Source organism: Tiliqua scincoides, chromosome 8 (genome assembly GCF_035046505.1).
Source record: "Tiliqua scincoides isolate rTilSci1 chromosome 8, rTilSci1.hap2, whole genome shotgun sequence".
NCBI lineage: Eukaryota > Metazoa > Chordata > Lepidosauria > Squamata > Scincidae > Tiliqua > Tiliqua scincoides.
This window is the reverse complement of record NC_089828.1, coordinates 46,529,417-46,546,863: the sequence shown is the minus strand read 5'-3', so window position 1 is coordinate 46,546,863 and position 17,447 is coordinate 46,529,417. Positions and strand designations below refer to the sequence as shown.

The following is a 17,447-nucleotide window of genomic DNA, read 5'->3' as shown; positions in this document are numbered from 1 at the left end:
GCATGAGCCCAGACCCTCTTCTGTGGGTGGCTCTCTTTGTGCCCTGGTCCTGACACAAAAGATGCGGTTGGTCAAGAGCAGAGACCACATGCCCACCTTCATTGGGTGCCGCGGGAGGGCCAAGTGCAGGGGGAGCAGAGAAAGTAGCTCCCTCAGTCCCAGAACTTGTTTTCATGTCAGGGCCTCGAAAGTAAACACGGGACTAGATTCCTCTGAGCATGCACAGTGTGCATCCCTCTCGCCAATTATTGTTCTTATTCTGATGGGAAGTGGTGGGTTGTCCCTTGCTGGAGGTCCAAGCAGAAGCTTGACAAGCAGCTTTTGATTATCCTGTGTCAAGCAAGGGGTTGGACTAGATGGTCTCCCAACTCTAGGATTCCATGATTATCTTGTCTCTCCTGCAGGGAGCTCAGGGCAGCACACATGGGTTGCCACCTTTTATCTCCACAACAATCCTAGTGTGCTCTATGCTCGGTGACAGAGCATCGGGTTTGCATAGAAGGTCCTAGGTTCAATCCTTGCATCTGGAGTTAAAGGATCAGGTGGTGAGGAAAGCCACCCTTTGAGACCCTGGAGAGCTGCTGCCAGCCACAGTAGATAATTCTGGGCTAGATGGAATCGGAGGAAGGCAGCTTCTTGGGCTCTTCCTCTGGCTGTCGCTTCTTTGGGGTGGGCTCGGCTGTTTCCTCGCACATTTGTCCAGCTGTTTAAAAATAGCCTGTGCAGAACCTCCAGGGCTGTAATTTGCTTCTGTTTTTGTTCCCTTGTCTTAACAGCTCAGTGGTGGCGATGGGGGTGCCAGGCTCTCGCTGCCGCCACAAGGGTCTCTGTGCCTACTTCTGGAAATGCTCATTTTGTTCCAAATATATTTGGAGTTTGGCGGGGGGGACGGGACAGATGGATGGTTGAAGCCACATTTAGAGGACAGTCTGTGGCTTTCTGTCTCTGACTCACTTTGATTCTTTCTTCCTTGGTGACTCTGTGGGGATTATTTGAATTCTCTGGGCAGCTCTTTCAAGCATCTTTGTTTTAAGAATTGTAATTATTTGTTAATGCTCGTCATCCAACCCCTGATAACAAACAAATTCCTGGAGAGTGAATATAGCCCATGTTATAGCTGTGTCCAAGAGACAGAGCAGCGATCTAGGATGTTTTTAGATTAAATTTTGCCTCTTTCACTGACAGCACAATCCCATGCATGTCTTCTTAGGTGCAAGTCTCATTGAGCTCAATGGGCCTTATTCCAGGTAAGTGTGAATAGGATTGTGCTGTTGGTAGACAGGTTAAACTCAGGCAGGCCAACGTACTCTCCACTTCCTTTGCAGTAGCGCTAACCTACTTTCCAGGGTTGTCAGGATTTGTGAGCTGCTTTATATGATAGGCTTTGAATACACAGGGAAAGTGCTGCATTTTATTAAAACAAACAGTCTTGGCATGGATTTGGTTTGCTCCTAGACCCAGGCAGACAGAGGGTGGCCACAAAAAGATCATGCTTGCACTTCCTGTAGAAAATTCCAAGTGGTAGCTGATGTAACCCTTCTTGGTCTCCTGGTGCCTTTGCAATGGAGCAAGCGTGCCAACCTGAGTTTAACTGAACACTTTCTTCTGCAGCTGCTTTTATTGGAGGGGAATTGGATGTTCATTAGAGGCTCAAGAGTGCGCAGAACAGTGTCTCTGTGTTTCGCAAGCCAAAAGTGGCATAGAGTGATGATGGTTTCTGAAGTAGCAAGGGACGGTGGTATTAAGTGAGCTGTTCCTTGGGGTGTGTGTGCGTGTGAGACTTCAACAACTAATCTTGAATATCTGATTGTGCCCCCAGGCAGGTTTAGCTCTGTGTGTGTGTGTGTGAGTTGGCCTCCATTGGCTGGTGCTGCACAAAGCCCTTATCTTTGTACTCTGGACTGTTGTGCAGTGCCCAAGTTTTGTCAAAGACTGGCAAGAGCTCCTAGTTGTTTGGTTCCTCTTCCTCCTAAGAGGAGATGATGCCATAGACCGGTCTCTTATGTATTGCAAATGCTCAACCCGTGAGTCACAGAGAGACACAGATCTGGGCTGATGATCATTCCACAAGGGTGGAAGGAGCATTGATCTGTGCGCAAACAGCCCAGGGTTGGGCTCAGCTGACGCACTTTCTCGTCATTTCCAATGTGTTGCCCTTCTTGCAGGCTGATGCTTGACCTGGTGGGTTAGGCCTGCTGTAAACTGTGCTTTTTAAAAAGAAAGAAAATGTGGTGCCCAACTGTATTCTATATAAAAAGTGCAACCCCAGAAGCCAATTTCTCGTTGCCTCCTTGATAGATTTACATTTTCTGGGCCAAAATAGTGTTCTGGGTGTTCCACAAGAGGCAGAAACAGTTGCTACAGAAGATTTTAACTTTTGTTAAAGAAATCTAAATGACAGCCGATGTTTCAGGTAGCGACTTGAGGATTCTGTGCAAACCAACCTCACCCTGCTGCTGTCAAACTCCAAAGCTGTCTCACCTAGTGCTCTTTTGCTTCAAAGGTGATGGGCGTCCACCCTTTGTTTTGTTTCTCGTAAACGCTGCTGCTCTTCTATGCAACAGAAGCCAGTGTTTCAAGGGGCAAAGTGAGGCCATCAGTCACTGTAGGATCCCTGGAGTGAGAGGCTGAAATATTTGCTCAAGAGTTACTGGATTTTGGTAGCAGCTGGGTTATTCCCCCTCTTGACATTGCTGATGCCACACTTGTTCTTGAGGTCCCCCCCAACCCGGAGCCCTTGTACTAGAGTGCATCACTCTCCTGGTTGTGATTTGACTGTAGGGGTGTGTTCAGGGCTGACTTATGACCTTCCAGTGCCTGAAGCCGTGTGTATCAAATGCTGCCCCTCTGATCTAGTGCTGGTCATTGGCACCTCCTCCTCCTCTTCTTCCCACTCCCTAATTTGAAGAGGGGATTGGAGTGTGAGAAAATGTGGAGAAGAGTGGTGAGCTGGAGGAACAGAAACATTCTAGCCCACAACTCTCCTCTTCACTTCCTCTTCAGATCCAGGGATCAGGAAATAAAACATGGTGAAGGCAAATGGTTCAGTTGACCCCCATGGACTGGTCACTTCTGGGCAGGAGGTCTGGTCTAGGGGGTTGAGCCTCCATTTGCCTGAGGAAAACATCCAAAGGTTGCCAGTTCGAGGCCACTGGCACCGTGAATGGCGAGACCTTGAAGCAGCTGACAAGCCCAGCCAAGTTATTCCACCTGCTCTTGGAGAGATGAAGGAGCTGCTTGTCAGCCTGCGTGGGAGGAATCTGGAGGCCAGAAAGTGATAACAGACCATAAAAGATCCATCTGAAATGTTGTGGTTCTTGAAAGATAGAACCTTTCTTCAATTGTAAAATCCCGACAGGGATTTAGAACAGCCTGCCCATGTAAACCACCTTGAAATGCCTGTATTATTATTTATTACTATTATTCTGGGTTGGTTCTGCCTCTTCCTTTTGTCTCTTTTTCATCCTAATGACTTTCAGCCCATTTTAAATGTAGGACTAGTTAGTTACATTTCAGCCTAGTTAAGACCAGAAAGTTCTTGGATAGTTTTGTGATATCAATCTTGATTCTTCTTCTTCTTCTTTTTTTACATGTAAGTTTGGACTGGGTTAACTGGCTTAATGCTGGTGTTGTTTGTTTCCAGGCCAATGCTTAGACTATTCATTTGATTTTGAGCAGAAAGTCTATATAAGGTCTGTGTAAGAAAATCTATATAAGGATATAAGGAAGGGCCCAATCCAAGCACAGTGAAGAAATTTTACATCCCATGGATTCAGTGGGAGAAGTTTGAGCATGTGGAGGAAGCTTTCTCCACTGAAATCAAAGTGACTCAAGTACTTGACCCAGGAATGCATGTTTGTCTGGTATAAATAAACAAAAGGTAGTGTGGACCTTGGAGGGGGGAGGGGAGGATTAAAGCAGAGCAGGCATTTGTCTCCCTAGACATAGGAACTGGGGAAAAAGCCTCTGCCATAATCGGTGATGACCCACATTTGAGCCCAGACATGGGCTTAGAGAAGAAGGTTGCTAATTCCATCATTGCCTTAGGCTCAGTGTCCTTGCTCCCCCACATGCATGCCCCCCCCACCTTGCATGGGGGACATTGCTCTTTGGAGACTTGGACAAGCATTCGAGTGGAACAGGGCATGCATAAAATCCAGCACTTGATAGGAAATTTAGAAGGCTTGTTCAAAAGAGCTGGAGAAGCAAGTGATGTGACTCATCTAGAATCTGCAGAATAATTTGACTCAAAATATATTTCCCCCCCCCCCAGCTATATAGTTTAGAAATGCAGCACGTCTGAGATGTAAAGACAGCGCCAATCTGTGCGGTTGTCTTTAATTCTTCCCTGTCATTGGATCATGAAAAAGCTCTGCCCTCCCCCAGCAAACTTTTCCAGACTGCAGCATGTATGAGCAAGTTTCTGCTTCCCCATCCGTCTTTCCCCCAAGGGGACAAGGCTAGTCTTTCAAATAACATCTGCATGGGGGGGGGGATTGATGGGGGTAAGAAAATGGATCTCCCTCTTCTCAAAGAGCCACCAGCTGGTATGGCTCTTGCCACCCGCACTGTAGTTTCTTTTCCAAATTCACAATGAGCTGAGGTGGAGAATTGAACTCCACCTCAGAACTGAATTGGCGCCTAATTAACTAGATCTGTAATTTGGGTGCTCTTTTATGACTGAGTAGTAATTCATGACGGAGGTGAGAAGGACAGAGGGAGAGCAGGTTGCAAGGGGGAAATGGGTGAGGCCTGTCCCTCCTGCAAGAGGTTGGTGCAATTCTATCCTGGATCATTGTGAGCAAGGAGAGCAAAGGGACATGTGTGTTAGTACAGAAGAAGAGATTGTGTGTGACAAGATGCTTGTGCCATAAGGATGAAACCCCCAAATCTGTCTGAGCACCTCGGCTTCCCATCCTGCTAATCTCCCAATTGCATTAGAGCTGTCCTAGTTTAGAGTGATTACCCCTGATCCTGGCACCAAGGCCATTCTTCCCGGCCCATGCGGCCACCGTGATGCTATCTGTGTCTGCAACCCTACTACATGGGATTCAGGTTCCTTTTATCAGCCAGGCCAGTATCTGACTTGAGAGCTAGAAGGTGTGGATCATTCCCCACCCTCTGGGTGTTGTGGACAAGTCTGTGTTCCTGACTGGAATGGCATCTATGCACTGTAGGAGGTGCCAGGGAGCAGCTGGAGAAGGAACCAAAGACTCCACTTGGCCACCTCCAAGGAATGGCACGTAAGCCCAACAGGTAGTAATGCCATGCCCACCTTATGTCGGGCAGATGAAAATGTAAGCACAAGGGCTTTTTTCTATGAAGCAGGCAGGGACTTCAGAATATTCCTTACAGGTTCACAGAATGTACTTGGGACAGAGCTCGACTTTCTGACTTCTCCCTAAAGAAAGTTTCAAGCCATTCTAATTGCAAAGATATTTTTCAAATGAAATACCGCTTAAGATTTCTGTAGCACTTTCTAGGTGGGCAAAGCACTCTGCATGCGCTATCGTGATGTAGTCTTCACAACAATGCTGCAAGGTGAACGAGTAGTATGGTTGTTGGATTGCAGCTGGGAAAAACTGAGGCTCAGAGGGAGCAGCTTGCCTAGGACCACCCGTTGGTGAGATGGCAGAGGCAAAATTTGAACCAGGGAAGCCTTGATTTGCCACCTGGGTGCTATGCTACACCAGCTCAGACCCGTGTATGGACAACAGACTGACTGAGCACAATTTAAGCTGGTTAGGAAGCAGAGCCCTGGTCTCATTCCATGGCTAGCAGAACTTCAACAGACAGTCCAATCCTATTCCCACCAGCCTACATGATGGCGGGGTGCCAACAGAGTGCATGCTGCATCTTACTGGGGTGTGTGTGACCAGATAGCACAAGGAAGGTAAGCAAAAATATTTTGAATGACCTCCCTGAAAGTCACTAGGCCATCAAGAGGCTTCACCAATAGCTATTTAGCTGGCCTAAGTTCAAGGACAGAAAAGGGGCATGTCAGGTTGGGAAGAGGATAGGATCTGGGTGTGTGTGGCTGCCACTGAGATGTGCCTATGTTCTGTCCTGTGAGCCCTGCCCTGCGGGGCTCCTCCCCCAAGCCATCTTTCCTGCTATGGTGTGGTATGGGTGAGCCACTGGTACGTACATGGGGGCCACAGACTGTTTGCACCAGTGGACTCACAAGCACATGAAACCTGCATACGTTTTGAGGTGCCGCACCGGGACTTTTGACAGCAGATCACAAGCTCCACTGCCACCAGTCCCCAATAGGATTGGGGCATAAATTAAACAAAAATGGCAGAAATATGCAAAATAAACCCAATTGGAACTGTTTGTGTTAGAGGTTCATGTGACTTGGTGAAATCTAGGATGTGTGCTCCACAGTAGAGTGGGTGGGCCAGTGATGTGATTTTTGAGGCGGATTCCTTTTAATTCAGAATGTATTCCATTTCCCTGCCCCCCCCCAACAGCCCAGAGCACTTTGTGTAATGGTTAATCTAGTCCTAGTTCCCACTAGGTGTAAAGGTGCAGCACAGCCTGAGCCAGTGGTTCCTTTGAGCAGGAAGGCTGAGCACTATCATGGCTGCCCCACTCACATGGCAGTGTGCCCACCCTAAAGCCTGATAAGCATAATCAAATCAGAGGGCTATTTTTAGAGTTTCACTTGGCTAGGTAGCCTCCAAGCCAGGTAACCGGCAAAGGGGGTGTCCTCTGGGCAGGGCCGGGGGAGTTGACGCAAGTGCAGGCTCCTTGTAGGAAGCGGGTGGGAAGGGTCACGCTGGAGGTGGCCAACTTAGAAGCTGAACTTTCTGTACATGTCCAGCTGGGCTGATGTCACCAGCCTCTGCCACTGGCATTCCTAAAGGTTATGTAGGGGTGATGCAGAAGTTGGTGTCTAGGTCTAGCTCCTTGCTTCTCATTTTGGTCTGTAACTCAGGAGGCACCAGACAGGCAGCAGGACAAACACCTTTTGTGTCCACAGGTTGTAGTAACAGGCTGCTGGGGCCAGCACCTCAGCCAGACAGAGCACTGAATATAATTGACTCTTGAACAGTGGCATAGCTAGAGGGGGTGCAAAGCACAAAGTTTTGCAGGGAACCTCACCGCAGTGTGCAAGTGGCCCCTCCCCTTCAGAGCCATTCTGGGTGGGGGAAGCCACAGCTGCTTTTCTTGACAAAATGTAGATTTATTTTATTTTACTGTGGACTATTACCCACCCCTCATTTCTGGCCAGTGAAGTTCAGCAGCACCACATAAGGGGAGAGAACAAGCCAGACGGCAAAAGTTCTTAGAGAAAGATACATTTTGGCAACCCCCCACCATTTTCTATGCATTCATTTTAGACCAGAAACTTATCTTAAGACCTTTACTCCCCTCCCCACTACCAGAACAAATTATGGACTGTAAGGCAACAGATGCATCTTTTCTTTTTTTTTTAAACACAGAATGCAATTTTTCTTGGCCTACGACTATAACTTTCCAGAAGCAGTCACAGCCAGCAGCATGCTTGTTCTCCTTGTGAAAACCCTCTGCAGCTTGGCCTGCTTTCATCCCAGCCTGTCTCAGTTGATCAGCCCTTTCTTGGTTTACTAAGAGAATCAGCTTGGCAAACAAGGAGCTGTATCCCAGCCCAAATCAGTTGCCCCAGAGGCACTAGGAAAAGAATGGACGGGGGTTCAGTGGTTTTAACTGTCCAACACAGTTATATTCAAAACCCAAAATGTTGCAATTGACAGCATGAATGCAAGGAACTGCTATTTGCGTTCAACTCGTCTGCACAAGCTTGAGACTCTTCAAATCTGTTCTTATTCCCTAAACAAGTTTCTAGGCCTCATAGCTTCAAGCACAAAACATGAAAACGGGTGGGTGGCAGCCAACAATCTCTCCAACAACCTCAGTGTGCTGGAGGCACACTTAAGCCTTTGGAAGAAAAAGCTGCACTTCCCCCCAGCAAGGAGGGCTGCCCCCCTCCGGTGCTGCCACTATTTGCTTTATATAAAGGGCCCTTGCAAGAAGGTTGCAGGCCGGAAGGTGGGAATGGTTAGGAAAGATAAACACTGGAATTAAACACAAAAAGGAACGCACACTTTTTGCTAGTTGTGTTGTAATTAGCAGAACAAGGCCCCCTTTTCAGGTGTGAATTCAAATGCCAAAATTATGCTTCTAAAACACCTTTTAAGTTTAGCACATTTTGTATAATTGGCTGTGGCAACACCACCGTGAAGGGTTCCTCTCCCCTCCAGTTTGTAGCATATACCACTTGTACCAGGTGAAGTTTTTTTAGCATGGAGGAGAGAACTGAAAGGAAAAAGCTTTCCCTGCAACATTTGTAGACTGATAAGGATACAGGAAGAGGACCAGAAAAATGGGGGAGAGTGAAGTCACAGCTGAATTTGGGCAGATCAAAGTTTTAGTGCAGTGGCTCTCAAACCTTTCAGCACCAGGAACCAGTTTTTAGACTGACACTCTCAAAACCTGCCGGAAGTGATGTCATTCACCTGGAAGTAATATCATGGCCGGAAATGACACCATCAATTTAAGTTTCAAACCTAAGCACAGCTTCAGTGCGCACCAGTGTGTGAAATGCAGGCTGCTGCCTTTCACACAGCACTGGCCAAGAAAGAAAAGATGAACTACCAGGTGTTTGCCTAGCAGACATTTCACCAACTTTAAATCCTTACCCAAACCAAGTTTGTGCTGTGTTGAAATCTATCTTGAGGTAGAGTTCTGCATAATTCAGCACTTTGCATTCACTTTCATCCCCAGGCTAGCCACAGCCATGTATCAATCACCACATGGGAAAGAAACACAGCAGCTTGAACCAGCTGTATCACCCCATTTACCTTAGAGCTTTCCAGAAATCTGAAGACATTGTTTTATTTTTTTAAAATGCCCACTAAGTGTGCCTGCTGGTGATCACATCTAGAACTGGGTTTGATCAATGGCATTTTGGACTAAGCACCGACAGTTTCTAAAGATATAGGGAAGGAAGCTTTTACAGGGGTTGTGAGTACTACTCAGCACCCAACAACTCCCATCAAGCTTGCAAGGAGCTGCGCTGAAGCAGTTCAGAAAGATCCTGAACAGCTCAATGCCCAGCTAATCCCTGCTTGGAATCCTCTTAAGTGGCAATTGGATCCTCGACAGTTCAAGCACACTGTATTATCTCTTGCCAAAGGGGGCGGGTGTGGGGAGAAAGGGTCCCAAAGGTCCCCCAGCCTTTACACTGACATCCACTTGTTTCATCATTCTGTTCCCCAACATGCTTTCAAAATCAATCTCCAATTTTGCTTCTGTTCCCTGCTTCTCAAAAAAAGGCCCTTTGCAGTCAGGTTCTTCCCTCTGGCTTCTGGCATACAAGCCCATTACAGACATTCTATCCTTACCTAAGGAAGGGGGCTTTGACCAGACTCTCCCCTCAACACTGCACCTCCACATACTCAGAGCAGGCAGCAGTAGTCAAGGTCCTGCTGAGATGCTGGTGAAGGGAGAGTTAACCATATAAGCATCACGCTTGATGAGGCTGCCCTCTAGTGTACAAGTTTAGAAACTGCAGAGAGCACTACTAGGTGCAGCAATACACCTGCTGCTGTGGTCAAACACACAACATATTGCCCCCCCCCCCGTCAGCATCTAAACAGGGGGCTTATTTTGGGATTGATCATAGCCCAAGGGGTGCCAACATTGGCTCCTGCCTAATTCCTTCAAGCCCCCAACATACAGCTTCTTCAGCTCCCTCCTCCACAGCACCAACAGCAACCTTAGAATGTTTCCTTTACTCTTCTCAGCTTCTGCACAGTACGATGCAACCTAATATGCAAAAAATAAAAATGAGGGCAGGGGAGATTCCCTTGAAACAAGGCCATGATTCATATTCTGCAGACGTGTGCAACTAGCCAGTCTCTCTGGTGCTGTGGGGTCCAAATCCCTTTAGCAGCAGTCTCAGCCACCCACCCCTCTCCAAATCACACCCACAACAGGCAGGTAGAAACCCAGTATACAGACCACTAATGTCACAGCATGAAGCCCTCAAATCTGGGCCAAGTAAACCTCAGCCATGCATGCTGCACAGGGACAGCAATGGGGTGGTGGTGGAGAAAGAGAAAAAGAGAGGGTTTAGGGTTTTTTGGCTTCACTTTTTTATTTTTTGTTCCTGCAGACAAAAAAAGAGAGAAAGAGAGAGAGAGAGAGAGAAAATTCTAGTTGGATACCCGTAGCACATGAGCAGCAGCTTATATTAACAACAACAATTATTATAATCAGCGAGTGTTTTTAAGGAAAATACAGCAGCAGTTCAAGCCCCAGCCTCTACTCCCCACCCCAGGTGCAGCACTTTTGTCCTGTTCCTATGGGGGGGGGGGAACAAGGCTCAAAGGGCAATGCCAAGGTCGCATCTGATGCTTTAGGTGGGACAAGGGGGTGCAAGTGCTTCCAATGTGTCCCCTCAAGCACAGAGATGCTGGAGCTCCTCCTTTGAATAGAAGCTCCTGGTTCTTCCTTCACTCTAAGCACAATTCTGTTCCCACCCTGAATTTTTTTGGGGGTGGCAGCAGTGATGGAAAGGGCTGTATGGATGCTGATGGAAAAGAGGGTCAAGATAATGAGTGGCTTGCTGCAAAAAACAAAAAAACCAGCATCCACTTTATTATACACCCAGGGGGAAAAGTGGTCAGCAGAGGGGCTTGGAGGACACTTGGCCCTCTTTCCAGGAACAGCACTGGCCATTCCTCTCCTAGGTGATTGCCCTCAGCATCAAAGCCCTCCCCTCTGTTGCTCCTGGGAGATCAGTCCCAGCCATACAAATTTGCCTTATGGCAGGAAGCATGGAACTTCAGGAGGATGGGTTCAAGCAGCCACAGCAAGGGATACTTGCCCAGAGTATCTGATAAACCATGGGCTGGGCCCCATGACACAGGCCTAAGAGCTTATCAGAAATACAACCTACATAGCCTCCAAACTAGCTGGAAGTCAAGACAGGTGCATCCAGTCCATTTGTAGTGCATGATAAGAAAAAAGGCTCTTAGTCCTTTTGCTGGGGAAGTCTCAAAGGCAGCTGAAAATCTGTGTCGGGTGGGGAGAGAATTGGACAAGTGACAACAGATAAGGAGAGGAAGCAGAAACTTCAAAAACTCTGTGAGGAAGGCCTGTGCACTTTGGGACACGGGAATCCCAAAGTTGAGGTGCCGCAAGCAAACCAAATGAGGGAAGGGGAGCTTTTGCTGCGCTCCTGAAATGCAGGCACCAGGATGAAACACACTTTTCTCCATTCCTGTGAAGGTTCTAAATAGCGACATGCCTGCAAGGTGTCTCTCAGTCCTGCCTGCTGCATCTCCTGTGAGAACAGGAGAGAAAATAACAGGACAAGCTTCACAGAGCTGTGAGCTGCTCCTCTCCAGTTCAGCATGGGGGGGGGGGTAAGAGGGCTGCTGACTCCGGCACTGTTCTGGGATCCAAGACAAAAGAAACAAACAAGCTCAGGTTTAACAGTCTAGCTTGGGACTCGTAGTCGGTGAGGCAGGACAGGAGTGGCAGCAAAAGGTTTTATTGAGCCAGTATGTCCAGGTATCAGAACATCTTATAGGAAATTAAAAAAAAAAAAAAAAAGGAGAGAGATGCAGGAGCATTTGCAAGGTCACAGCCTAGGCCCCGAAGTCTGCCAGGGAGGGGAAAAGGGGGTTACCAGGTTGCTTGGGAAATGTATTGCAGGAAAAGTCAGCATTGGGGAGGAGAGAACTGCCCTCTCATGGGTGTGTGCAGACCCATTTTTCCCCCACAAAGGCTGCAGGAATCAGATCCTAAAAACAGTTAAGTTAGGGCTTGTGTGTCCCTAGATTTGGCAGAACAGATCAGGCATCCTGTTAAGGCAACGCAAGCCAACAGATTTTTTTTTTTTTAGTTCAGTGACTTAATTTTGCTCTAAAGGGACAGGATTAATGAATCCATTTTTCTAATACCCTTCTTCAGGGATTTTTAAAAACCACCAAGGTGGTGTTAAGGGATACACCTTGAGGGGAGGGGCAGGGTGTCCAGAGGAGGATGGAGTCAAGCCCTGAAACCTAAGTCTCTTTCCTACAGTCCAGAACTACACGCCTAAATCAAAAGCTATACAGATTTAAACCGTTTCTAATTTCCTCCATGTGTGAAAAATACTTAAGAACTCTAGCTGACTAGGATGCCACTAACATTAGTAAATTTGCATGTTTTTTAAATTAAAGTTTTTGTCTGATAGCTTTAGTGTTTAACCCATGCTTGTTAAGGAGACTTGGAGGAACAACAGCTTAAGGCTTCATTTGTTGTTGTTTTTCCCCCACAGGGCTGTGTGGGGTGGGAGGAGGGAAGGGAGGGCAGTGGGTTCAACCCCACAGTGCTACTCAGACCCACGCTACCAGGTAACATTCACACAGAAATATTACACGTCCGAGTTTACAGTGTACAGCAATCGATTTAGCCAGTGTACAGAGAAAGAATCAAAGAAAGGCAGCTGTAATTGTTTTTTTTTTTTAAATTCCAAACTTGATGTTGATCATTTACGTTCAAGTTTTTTGCTGAGTGAACAGGAAAGGCTAGAAAAATGTCTTTGCTTGGCACTCGGGGGTCCAATCCTGCTGGGAACCTGCACTGAAATGAATGGGACTTAGTCCTATAAGGTTACACATGGCTGCACCCAGCAGTTCAAGACCCTTCTGAAAGGGACATTCTGCATGCAGGCACACCCCCTTCCTCTCCTCTCTACTGAGCCCTCCAGAGAAACTAGAGTAAGAGAACACCACACCGGCAAAACTCTGCAGTCAACCTGATCCTCAGTAGCGTGCCACAGGGTGGGTGGCATCAATTGTCTCCAACTGCTTACTGGCATGCAAAAGACTCTGGCCTCAAGTCTTGTGGCTCCCTCTATAGGCAGCAAAGACTTAAGGAAAAGAGAGCATCGTTGGACTGGTAGTGTGAAGTAACCCAGAGCGGCATGGAAGACTCCAACTCATTTGCTCACGTCATCTACCAGAGCAGCAACAGCCACCACCAGACACCACCATCCGGTTCAGCAGTTAATACCTGGAGGAAGGTATCTACAACTCAGTGTCAGCTGACCCAGTCCCATTGCAGCAAAAGGATACAGGCATCTTTTACTGGAGAGTCAAAGGAGCAGTTCCACCTCCTGTAATTCACAAAAACTTGCTGGGAGGGGAATTTAAAAGCCAGTATCCTAAAAGGCATGATGCTCACACGATTCACAAGCCCCTTGCCATGACCTGGCACCAAAACCAGCAACTTCCAATTCAGCCTTTTGCAAAGCAGCACATCGTTCATGCCGCAAAGGGATTCAATGCGTTCATACAAGTGGGCTTTGCAGCTGAAAAGCAGTGCTTCTTCCTAGCATCTCTAACTGCACATGGGCTGCCTCCCACTCCCCAGAAAGAGGAATCGGAGAGAAAAAAAGTCTGCATGGTGATGCTACCCAATTAAGCCCTGCAGCGCCTTAATTTCAACCCCAAAGATTAAGAGAGCCGCAGCGTGGAAATGGCTGGGGGTCCGACTGAACTGAGAAGGGCACAGTTTGGATTCAATATAAGCAGGCAGCCAGGAACGGGGGAAAAGACACAGAGAATATTAACAGGTATCTCCTGGTTCAGCAGTTAATAAATGATCATTCAAGTTTGCAAGTTAAAAAAAAACGACTACACAGCCACACATCTTGCTTATTAATTCAAATTAAGACTAACCCTAACGCTTTGTCAGTGAAAGTGACTGTTGCCTTATCTATACCCTGGGTGCTGAATATGAAGGCTTCGACTATCTGTGGGCTCGGGGGCTCGGTTCACGGAGGAGCGGGGGGCTTTGCTCAGCACCACCCCACCCTGCTCTCGAAGGCAGGAGTGCTGGAAGTCCCCACTCAGGTATTCCATCGTCTGCATCATGCTGCTCTGGCCGGGAGCGCCAGCCCCAGCTCTGTAGTGAGGTCCAGCCGTGCACTCCAGGGCAGCCCCCATAGGCTGTCCCCCGCCGTGGAAAGGCATGGCCAGGTCCTGGGAGCCTGAGCTGTCGCTGTTGGGAGTGGGCAGAATGTTGTTCCACAGGGGCTGGAAATAGTGCCCATTGGTGTAGGGGAGGGGGCCTGGCAAGCCATTGACGGGAGGCGAAGGGGTGGGCTTCTCCAGAGGGGGCTTCACGTTGAAGGGCTGGCCCATGCACAGTTCCAGGCCATAGCCGGAAGCTTTGCCAGGGAAGCCCTGCCCGGCTATTTCTCGGGCAGGAGGCTTCCCCATCATCCCAGAGGGGCCAACGGCCTCGCCACACATCTGCTGCAGATGAGCGAGCTGGTGCTGGTTCCAGGCCGCCACCTGCTTCATTTCGCTTTGGTACACAGAAGGGCCTCGGCTCACGCCTCCCAGGGGAACCCCCATGGCTGTGGCGGTAGATGGCGGAACGGCAGCGGCAGCATGGTCGCCTGGGTTCACTACACAAGAAGGCAGGGGCGTGGGGACATTGTGAGCGGATACCCTGGTGCTCGCGCTGATCAGGAGGTTGCGGCTGATGGGGCTGGGGTTGGCAATCTGTCCCTCGCACACTGAGGTAGCGCTGACGCCCGCGTGGGCCTGGCAGAACTGGTTGATCTGGTGCACGATGCTGCTCAGGTCCGGGGGCTGGTTCTGCTGCAGTGTTGCAGCCATGGAGAGGGGGATGGTTGAGGTAGACACAGTCACATTTGGGGGGGCATCCGCATCTGGAATCTTCCGGCCCCCATGCAAACCTGTGGTGGACAGGGGTGGTGGCTGCTGCTGCTGCAGCAAGTGGTTGGCAGGGTGCTGCTGCAGGGCTGGGTGGGCCATGGTCTGGGGGTGCTGCAGGGCCTGGGGGATCCCCTGAGGGTGATGAGCCATGCTCTGGGCGTGCTGCAGAGCCTGCTGGCGCGCCAATGCCTGTGGGTGGCTTAAAGTGCTTGGTGCCGCGTATGGGGTGGAAGGGGGGTTCATCATGGCTTCCGGCAGCAGGCGTGTGCGGGTCCCGTCAAAGTCCTTGAGGATCCCTTTCGCTGGGGACCGGACTATGGCCAGCAGGCCAGTTTTCACAGCAGCCTGAGATGGCGGGTAAGGACTGTACCTCTGCCCGGAAGTGTCCAGCCCGTTCACAGTACGACGAATGTGTTTCCGCTGAGGAACCTTGACGCTGTTGGGGAAAATTTTGATAGTCAGAGGATGGTTGGCCACCTTCTTAGCATACGCGTCCAACTCTGCTGGAGTAGGGTGCTGTGCGGCTCTCATTTTCTGTGTAGTGTCCCCTGGTTGGGGGAGGGGGTGGGAAGGAGGAGGAGGAGGAAGCAGGGAGGGGAGAAAAAGTCAGAAGAAAGAACCCATCAGCACTGACTCAACACTGACTCAGCCAGTGCTGCATCCTGAGAATGTAAGAACTGGGTGAGGAGACCCAAAAAGTCTAACTTATACTACAGCAGCTAGACAAGTGCTACTGGGAAGCTCACAATCAGGATGGTGACAATCTTCTCCAGTGCTTTATCCCCAGCACCTGGTATTCAGAGTAAAGTGCTGGTGGTTCTGCTTAACTAAGGTGTTGACACCTGTCAAAAGATCTATCCTTTGTTAATCTGCCTAATTCTTTTGTAAAGCCATCTGAGCTAGAGGTCATCAACATAGCTTGTGGCAGTGAGCTCCATAAGATCATTCCACATGTGGGAAGAACTTCTGGTCATTCGCTGTTCTCCTCAGCCTGCAGAACTCAAATACAACTTTCATTTATTCTTGTACATACATCAAAGGGATCAATCTTAGCTTCCTTCAAAAAGTCTGGGATTCCTCCCGGGCATGCCCCTTTGAAGGACGCTTAGGGTTTCCCCTCCCCCTCAGGGCAGCAGAGACAGGTAAAACTTACTCTACTGGACCAGGCTGATTTGCAGTGGGAAGAGCAGAAGGTGCATTCCCTGGAGGGAGAGAAGAGGACTTCCCTAATCAGGAGGCTACTACAGAAGGAGACAACCCCACAGTACAGCTCTAGGAAGTCAAGAGAGGCATAAAACGTTTAAATTTAAGGTTTACATTCTGGCTTTGGGACCTGGCTCACCAGAAATGTAGGTGAGGCCTTCCTAGCAGACATTTGGGGGCACTTCTTGGCTTCAATTCTGTACCAAACAGAAGTGTAACATAGGTTGCACAACGAACTCTCCATAAGTGCTCTCCATAAAATAAACTCTCCATAAGTGCTATTTTCACATCAGGACGTTTTTAAAATGGCAGCAGCTTTAGCTATGGTAAATATTCTCCAGTAACAATTCATTCCACTATAAATACCCTTTGAATAAAGAGGGAAGGGCAAGGAAAAAAGGTCCAGCTGTGTTCCCCCCAAGGCTGAAGCCCAGAACAGTGATTCATGCAGAGATACAATAGGCAGTCTTCTCTGATGGCAGGCAAGACTGCTGACGCTTTGCACTAAGGGTTACCGAAATCCCATTCACAACCAATACAGAGATGCAGCACAATTGTGCACTCTGGCAGGGAAAAGACAAGGCCAAAGCAGAGAACCTCAGAGCTTCTTCTCCGTGCGGGATGGGAACTAAGAACTCGCAGGACCCTTGGATCATTAATGTATTTTGTGCAGCACACAGTTGGAGAATGAAGGAATTAGGGTTGTTCCTCATGCTTAACCACTATAGATGAAGAGAACTGTAAATCAAGATAAAGATCTCATAGGTTTAGGTAAGGTCTCATAGATCAACAGTTTGGGCAACTGTTATACAAAGTCTGTAGAACTTAAAACACTATGGAAATAAGAGTGACAGAGCCACCAACACTCTCCTTCAGGTTTAGTCTCAGCAACCTGAAAGCCAACATAAGCAAAAATAACTGAGGAGACTTTAGAAGGATCCTGGGGTACTGGACAGTCTCCGGGGAAGGGAATCCTGTATAAGCAGTCCCAAAAAGTACTGCTCTGGATGCTCAGTGATAGAACATTTGCTCTGCGTGTAGAAGGTCCCAGGTTCAATCCCTGGCACGGGTGGGAGAGATTGTACGGAAACTTGGAGAGCTGCCATCAGCCACTGTAGACAATGCTAAGCTAGGACCAATGGAGCTCTGACTGGGCACATGATACTTTCATATATTCACCTACATTAATGAGTTTGGGAAACTGTCCATTCAGAAGACTGAGAGGTACACATACAACTATGCAAAACCCAACCCCTTGAACAGGGGTGCTCACACTTTTTTGGCTCGAGAGCTACTTTGAAACCCAGCAAGGCCCAGAGATCTACCAGGGGGGAAGAAAGCGTCTGACAGACACCCCCCTTTAATGTATGGAGCCCCTGCTGGAGTCTAGTCAGTTTCGTCAGTTTTGTTGCTGCATGCCTGAAGAGCAGCTAAAGTGTCAGTTTCAGTGTCAGTTTAGTGTCAGCTAAATATGTCAGTTTTGTCTAGTCACTAGACGAAACTGACATATTAACA

The 17,447-nt window shown here is 48.4% G+C and overlaps 1 protein-coding gene across 3 annotated transcripts in view; it reads right to left on the bottom strand.

The window, feature by feature from the left end:
* Window positions 1–10,134: 10,134 nt before the first annotated feature.
* The window catches only part of FAM222B (family with sequence similarity 222 member B), a 34,597-nt gene continuing 27,284 nt past the window's right edge, over window positions 10,135–17,447 (bottom strand). For 2 of the 3 annotated variants that reach the window (XM_066636386.1, XM_066636387.1), the window contains exon 2: window positions 10,135–15,165. In XM_066636386.1, coding sequence (XP_066492483.1) covers window positions 13,755–15,165 — 1,411 coding nt within the window. In that variant the 3' untranslated portion in view covers window positions 10,135–13,754. Of the gene's footprint in view, window positions 15,278–17,447 lie in introns of all 3 variants that reach the window. The other variant, XM_066636385.1, reaches the window with a different exon arrangement.